The 8,155-nt window shown below is 29.6% G+C and overlaps 1 protein-coding gene and 1 long non-coding RNA gene across 2 annotated transcripts; one reads left to right on the top strand and one right to left on the bottom strand.

Moving 5' to 3' along the window:
- Nucleotides 1-1,156: 1,156 nt before the first annotated feature.
- Nucleotides 1,157-4,078, bottom strand: LOC145951810 (uncharacterized). The gene is made up of 2 exons (XM_083063899.1): nucleotides 3,988-4,078; nucleotides 1,157-3,030 (listed from the first exon to the last, which is right to left on the bottom strand). The coding sequence occupies exon 2, from the start codon at nucleotides 3,007-3,009 to the stop codon at nucleotides 1,453-1,455; it is 1,557 nt and encodes a 518-aa protein (XP_082920025.1). The 5' UTR covers nucleotides 3,010-3,030; nucleotides 3,988-4,078; the 3' UTR covers nucleotides 1,157-1,452.
- LOC145951812 (uncharacterized) lies at nucleotides 3,807-7,775 on the top strand. Its single transcript, XR_014429745.1, has 4 exons — nucleotides 3,807-4,087; nucleotides 4,341-4,575; nucleotides 6,473-6,529; nucleotides 7,178-7,775. It is a non-coding gene; the product is annotated as an uncharacterized LOC145951812 (long non-coding RNA).
- The last annotated feature ends 380 nt before the right edge of the window (nucleotides 7,776-8,155 follow it).

The raw sequence follows: 8,155 nt of genomic DNA, 5'->3' as shown, positions 1-8,155 counted from the left end.
CTCCACTGTCAGTGGAATGTTGTGAATTTTCACTATTCAACAGGGGAAATGATAATTTTGGGAAAGTGGTTGGGGGAGGTTAGACTTTTGTGTATCATTATTTAAGCAGATTTTTAAAAAGTTGCTTTTATGCATCCATTTTGAACTTCTTTGTCTGAGGAAATTTTAGTTACAACTTCTAAAGCTGTTGTGTGCACCATCTTGGATCTTCATTGTTATCCATTTTGGACTAGTATTGTTTTGATGCATAAATGATACATCAATCTTAATGCTGTTTTATCCCCTGTAAATTCAGCTGGACTCATTTCTTCTTTGTTTAATTGTGTAACTTAGCAATTTCTATATTTTGTGCTATCTTCTTTGTCTAATGAAATCGTTGCTGCTAGTAAAGGATATATACTCTCCAATTTGACAGCTGAAGTCTGCATTCTCTAACGATAGGGGACATCACATTCTTGTTGCATATTTTAGCTTTAGTAGAATCTATGATGCACGGATACGATATGCGTATCGGATACGATACGTATCCGATACGGCGATACGTCAAATTTTGAAAATATAGGATACGATACGTTTAGGATACGTATTAAAAATAAATAAATTAATATATATAAAATAGTAATTGCAAATAAATATCATTCAAAAATCAAAATTAAGAATACATTTCTTGTTTTTTAATTTGTAAACATTACTAAAAAAATTATAAATCATTTTTTTATTGTCGAGAAATAGGAATAGTATCAATTTCATCCCCTCCTTGACCATCATCTGTAAATAAGACAGCTTCCATTTCTGGTTCATCAAGAGATAATGACGCCACTTCAAGATTTTCAACACCATCAAAGCTACCCCATGCATCTCCACCAATGTCCCACATTCTAGTACTCCCTTGCATATATTCTTCACTTTTCCTAGACAAGAGTCGCAAATTAGTATGTACATAAACCAAGTCTTCTGCTCTTTTAGGATTCAACTTATTTCTTTTCAGGGAGTGAATGAAGGAATAAGTACTCCAATTCCTTTCGCAACAAGATGAAGAACTAGGTTGTACAAGAAGCTTTAAAGAAAGCTTTTGAAGGAGAGGGGCAGAAGAACCATGCATTACCCACCAGGATTTAGCATCTAATGTCCATCTATCTTCAATTGAGTCAAAAGAAGCAAAATTATGAGCTTTTGATGAAAAATCAGCATATTCAAGAGAAACCTTTCTTCTTTCTTCAGCTGTTGTGAAAAGCTTTTTTAAACATTTATTTCTTTCCATAGAAATTTCTTCATCCTCATGTGGAGAAATTCTATTTGGAGCCTCTTGAAGCCATTCATCACTGTAGTACCTGTGAATAAATAATAAAAAAATTAATAAATAAAAAAAAATTAATAAATAAAAAAAATTAGTAACTATCAGATTATTTATAAATAAATACTAAAAATAAATAAATATTTAATAGGCTAATTTTACCTAGGATTCAAAGAGTGAGCCATGCAGTGGAGAGGGGTGCAACTCTTAGCCCACCTATCAATTAGTATAGAATAAACAACTTCATAAAATGTTGATGTATCATTTAACTCTTTTCCTTCATATCTATATATAGACGTCTTTACTTTTTCTATCATACTATCCCACATCTCATAGACCAAATGAAGCGTGGGACTATCTGTGTCACAAGCTTTAAGCATACTATAAATAGGCTCGGTGAAATTAAGAATATATGTAATTTTGTCCCACCACACATCATTCAAAATAAATTCTTTTGCAGCTTGGGCCTTACCCACATCATCTTCTCTATAAGAGTTCCATTCTTCACTAATAACCATTGATTGCAAAGAACCTTTCAAAATTTTAAATCTCTTTAACATCACTAGAATAGATGCAAAGCGTGTTTTAGCTATAGCAAGCAATTTTAGAGGGGAAAAGTGATTAAAAATTGCCAATCTCATTGAGTGATTCATGATAAAGTTCCTAACAAAAGAAACATCATCAACAACTTGAGTAATCCAATTACATTCAGCATAAGCTACCTCATTTCTTTCAGTGTTTTTGGCAGCACATATATTCTTCAATGCAAGGTTCAATGTGTGAACAACACAAGGAGTCCAAAAAATTTTAGGAAAAGAAATTTCAACAATCATTCCAGCACCTTTGCATACAGGAGCATTATCTGTTATAATTTGAAAAACATTTTGTTCTCCTACTTCTTTTATAACTTCTATCATCCTATCAGCCATATAATGTTTGTTTTTAATCTCATCAGAAGCATTAATAGCTTTTAAAAATATTGGACCCCCTTCACTTGTAGCCATAAAATTAAATAAAGGTCTTCTTTGGACATCTGTCCATCCATCAGATACTATGCTAACACCTTTTGCATTCCAAGTCGATTTAATAGGTTTAAGTAACCTCTCAACATGTGCCTTCTCTTGTTGTAAGAGAGTTGTCCTCAAGGCATTGTATCCAGGAGGGAGAAAACCATTAAGCATGTGATTTGCAGCAAATGAATAAGAATTCACATAATAGGGATTTCTGGCAAGGTTGAAGGGCAATCCTGAAGAATAAAACATTCTAGCAATGAGAGCTTTGAGATTATCTCTATTTTCTAAATTAAATGCTTTCTCCAAAGGACCAACTTTTCTCTTTTTCAATAAAGAATTCTGATGCATTTTCTCTGTAGGTAATGGGATATGCTTAGGTTTCATATTATTTTCAGCCAAATCAACAATTGATTTCAATTCAGCCAAATATTGATCATTTACACTTGCACACACAGAAATTCCAGTTCCATAAATCCTCAACAAATGAGCTTTAACTCTCGAATAAGAACTTTTATAAACCTTTTGACAAAAATTACAAGACCAACTCTTATTTCCTCCCCCTTCTGAACTTTTATCTAATATGCTAACATAACACCAAAGAGGAGCATGATCATCTTGTACAACATCGACAGAAACGAACTTACTTGGAATCTTAGAATTGTTATTAGAATCAGAACCAGAAGCATTTGTTGTTGACATCATAAATAAATAATTTTTATGCTTCTGCAAAAAAAAAAGTATATCTATGTTAAATTGTTAATTGTTAAATAAATCACACAACTTAAAAATTTTAATCACTCTGAAGTATGAATCATAAAAATATAAATTATAAAATATTAAGTAATTTCACAAAAGACACTATAACTTGAAAATATTAAAATAATAAAATAAATATTAAGAAAGATAATTAAAATTAAAATTAAGAAAGATAATTAAAATTAAAATTAAGAAAGATAATTAAAAAAAATATGTATGTAAGATTGAAATTTTATTAGTTTAAAAACTAGAAATTAAAAATTTGTTACAATTTTTTATACATTTTAAAGATGCTAAAAAAGAATTTCACAAATTCTAATTATTATTAATTTACAATTTTATATAAAATTAAAATCTTTTTAAATAAATTATAAAATTAAATATAAAAAAATGGTGAATAATTGTCCTAAACGTGTATAATTACTAAAATAATTATCCATTTTTTAATATTTATAAAATTAATAATTTTATGTTAACATCTTTTATATTTTTAAATAAATTATAAAATTAAATAAAGGTACAAACAGTACAGTAAAATATAAAAAAGAAAAAAAAGTGAAATGGGAGACTCATAAATATTTTACTTACATTTTTATTTTTTTAATATTATATGCACCTTTTAATTAATATTTAAATATTTAACTTATTTTAATATTATATTTTAATATTATAATTTTATAAAAAGTATGTCACTACCGCATGAAAAGGAATACAAGCAACATAAAAAGCAATGCAGTCAGAAAGTCAAAATAGGAAAAAGCAAAAAACTGAAAAGTAGAAAAGGAGGAAAAGCGTCGGTTTCACCCAAACCCAGCCCCCCCCCCTCTTCCTCCTCCCGAAACACCCCCCCCCTCCTCAAAAACAAAAGTCGAGATCAGCATCCTCTGTGCATGACAGGAAGAAAAATGGAGAAAAGGAGATTACCTGGGTCACTGGTGTGTGCCTGTACGGTTATGCGGCTCAGCGGCTGTCTTCTAACTCCGATCGGTGCCTAAACGCAGCGACAAAAGCTTTGGAATGCACAGTATCTCCCTTGTGTTTTTCTTACTATTTTATACATGATTTTCTAGAATAAATCTGGAAAATATTTCTTCGTTTTTTCATTTTTTAACAAAATCATTTTGGATACGGCTGAGATACGTATCTTTCACGTATCAAAACGTATCCGTATCGGATACGTATCCGATACGGATACGGGATCAAATATCACGTATCCGTGCTTCGGAGAGTAGAATTGTTGTGGTTTGTTTATATATCCTATGATGCATGATGTGCAGGGTTCTAAGAGTGAGGAGCTTGCTGCTGCATCAACACTTGAGGATGATGTTAGTTTTTATCAAACTGTGAATCCTAATGTGGCAAACCTTTTCCATATTGATCCAGAAGTCAAACGTCGAGCTTTAATCCTTATTTGAACCACCAAGAAAAAATCAAGTGGTGCAAGGACCCTGTTTGGAAATCAAAACCAGCTTGGAACTCCTTTACAACAAATTCATTCCACTGTTGAAAAAGGTAAATTCAGTTTTATTTGGAAGTGTTTAATGACTATATCTTAATTCCTTTGTGTTTTGCATTTCTAGTGCTAGGAATGAAATAGAACTGTTGAAATGTTTATGCAATCATAGAAATTGAACTACTGCTTGAAAAAAGAAATCGTCACAGAAATTGGAAACTTGTATTGTAGTTTTAGGGTACCATCCCAAATCTGCTCAACTTACTAACTAGTAACTACCCACACCAGTCAATTTTGTAGCACACTATTTTAATGATTCAGTTTTATTCCATGTACTGCTTTGTTGATGAAAATACTAACTTCTTTGTGTTTTACCTTTGAAAAGTCTTTCATATGTTGTTTGTGACCAGATTATAAGGTATTTAGGACTGACCAAAAAATATTGGCCACATTTCTTTTTAATTCCAGTGGCTCCTGCCTTCTTTCATCATCACATTAAATGTGATAGTGGATGATAATCTTGCTGGATGTATTTTGGCAATGTTTGAACGGATTTAATGCATGTCTGGTGATGCTTAAATTTAGATAAATAGACCCTTAATACTTTTCTTAGAAAGCTAATATAAATAAGCAATCATTTCTTCAAAATGAGTTAAACCAAGCATGCTCTTCACATGATTAGTTAGCTTGGTAATAAAGAAATAATACGAATATGTGGTGCAGAATTTTATGGCTGAAGCTGCATAGAGAGCTTGTGTTTTTTATCTCCTTATAATTTACTTGATCAACATGAATCGCAGGGAAAATAACTTAATAGCAACCACATTGGCTTTCTCAAAGGCAAATTAGTCAATCATGCCATAAACAGATTGAGTTTCTCTTTCAAAGTGTACACTATTTAGTATAGTATATATTTTTCAAGATCTATAATTCAAAAATTATTTTTTTATATTTTTAAGATTCACTTTAAAAGATCTATCTTTCTTTAAAAAAATATATATAAATATAAATATTTTTTCAAAACACTTCTCTAAAATATTTGTTTTTTTTTTTTATCAAAACACATTATTATTACTTTTTTAAAAATCTCACTTAAATTTTTTTTTAAAACTTGTCAATATGTTGAGTTAACCATTCCATCATATTATATAAACAAAAATATTTTTAAGCTTATAGAACTAAATTGAGTGACAACAGTCTTATGTTATTGTAATTATATATGATACAATTTTATTTTAGTTTATTGCCCCTGTTACTTATTGCCTCACTCTTAGAATCTTTCATCCGTGTGTATGTGATGTATTAAGTATTTTTTTCCTTTTTCTTTTTATGGTAAGATATGAGAATTATAAATTTAAATTATATAATTACACGTGAATGATCATTACTAAAATTAATTAACGATCTGCATGATCATTTAAATATATTTTAATAGTTTATATCATATTAATTATTTATACTATATTTTTTAAAATAATATATATATATATATATATACATATATATATATATATATTCCGAATTTTTCAATATACTTCTGAAAAATCATTTATTTTAAAAGATAAAATGCAATAATAATTAAAAATTATATTTATAATATATATATAATTTTACTACCGTTTATTCTCTAAAGTGCATTCCGCTGTTTTATTGAAACTAAATCTTTATACTACCTCCACATCATATTTGATTATGGCTAAGTCGAAGTAATTATAATTGATTATGGTCTCTTCTTTTTGTTTTGCACGAGTTCTCATACTATGAACAAATCAATATTCATCAACTCACCGAACATTCAAAATGTAAAGTGTTAGCGTGTGTGCTGTATGTACATGACCATGATCATAGACCAAAATATCTTATTTCTTAATTGCTATTTTCTAATAGCTGGTTGATATTAATATAGTTCATTGTTATTTTATACTACTTGCCTCTTGTCTGCCTCGTCTAACATAGGAGGGAGTCAATATTGAACAAAAATATATTGCTGAGAAGGTTTCTGATTTACTCAAGGTATTTATAACCTTTTTATCATTCAGTTTTTATAATTATTACTGTTAGAGTTTTACTACATGAGAACATATGAATATAATATGTTGGACAATAGTAATGAGTTATTATAATTGAATTTTTATAATTGTTTCTGTTAGAGACACAACAATGGTTATGTTTCAACAATGGTTATGGTACTGTGAAAGTTGTCATGTTCTGTCCTTCACTGTCGACTTGACATATTAAGATAGGTTACAGTTAATGGTCTCAAAATTGCAAGCTATACCATTTATAGTATGTAATTTTTTTATATGATTTGAATTTTTTACTGAATTATGTGAACATAGAATCATTTCACCTTATTGGTTGTGCTCAATTTTAGTTTCATGTAATGTGAAGTGCTACCATCTCTACATCTTAGTTTACTAATTGCTAAATTCAACGAGATTCATGTGTATGTGGTGTTGCATCTAGGTTTACAAGTTACTAATTTCATTGGAATTCATACTTATCTAGTGATGTGTTGCTCATAAGTTACATCTTAGACTTTTTACTAAGTATTTTTGTGTGTTCTTCTTGCATGATTCTTTGCATCATTCATGACATTCATGAGATCTTCTATTGTCATTAATGTTTATATACTTTTGTTTCTTACTTTTCTTTTTATAGAATGAGTATCAAAGACGGTTATCTGAAAGACAGTCACAACAGTTATCGGGAGATCATGCTACCTCTAGTGTGCAATCTGAAAATAGTATTTTCTATGATGTTGTTGGTGGTGTGAACGATAAAGGAAGAATATTTGGTTTAGGTTCAGAGGCTGGGAAATATAAACCTTCTTCTTCTACATTCTTAGAGGGTATCTCAACTCCTGAGTATAAAAAAATGAAAAATCTTGTTTCAAATTTGTCTGAAGAAAACAAATCATTGAAAGAACAATTGCAAAGCCATGCAGATTTGATTCGTGCTTCACAGGAAGAGTCTCGGTTGGTTCGTGAGCAGCTGAAGCAATTTATGGAGATGTTTTCTCAATCTTCTCGTCCTCCCCAACCTCCTCCTACACATGATGCTGACACTGTACAATCTGATGATAATGAGTTAGATGATGATCATGATATAGATGTTTAAGGATGCATTATCTTTTACTATTATGTTTACTATGCTTTAAACTTATAATTTGTTATGTTTAAGTTTTACTATAGTACTTATCATAAACTTTGTTATATTTGGTGTTATTTGTATATATGGTATGCTTGACTTTCTTATATTCCTGTTTAGTTACATGCTTTTATAGAATTGAGAAATTTTTCTTAATTATTTATTTTGTTAATTTTTTAAACAAATAGATAATAAATTTAACTTTTTTGATTAATTAATAAATTATTTTTTAATCACAATTACAGGAGAAAAATATATTCTTTACAAATTTACGAAAAAATAATTTATAATTTGTGACGGATTTTATTTATCACTGATGGATTTTATTCAGCACAGCAGTTTGTGACAGATTTCGTAGTTTATTCATCGCAAATTTAGTCATCACATACGTCCAGTTTGTGAGGGATTCATCCCAGTTTGTGACGAATTTTGGTCATCACAGTTAGTGACGGATTTTATCCATCGCAAATTGTGACGGATTCTAGTCAA

The sequence above is a fragment of the Cajanus cajan genome, chromosome 9, assembly GCF_000230855.2.
Source record: "Cajanus cajan strain Asha chromosome 9, NIPB_CcT2T_4, whole genome shotgun sequence".
NCBI classification, from domain to species: Eukaryota; Viridiplantae; Streptophyta; class Magnoliopsida; order Fabales; family Fabaceae; genus Cajanus; species Cajanus cajan.
The sequence above is the reverse complement of the archived record's forward strand: the minus strand, read 5'-3'. Positions and strand labels throughout refer to the sequence as shown.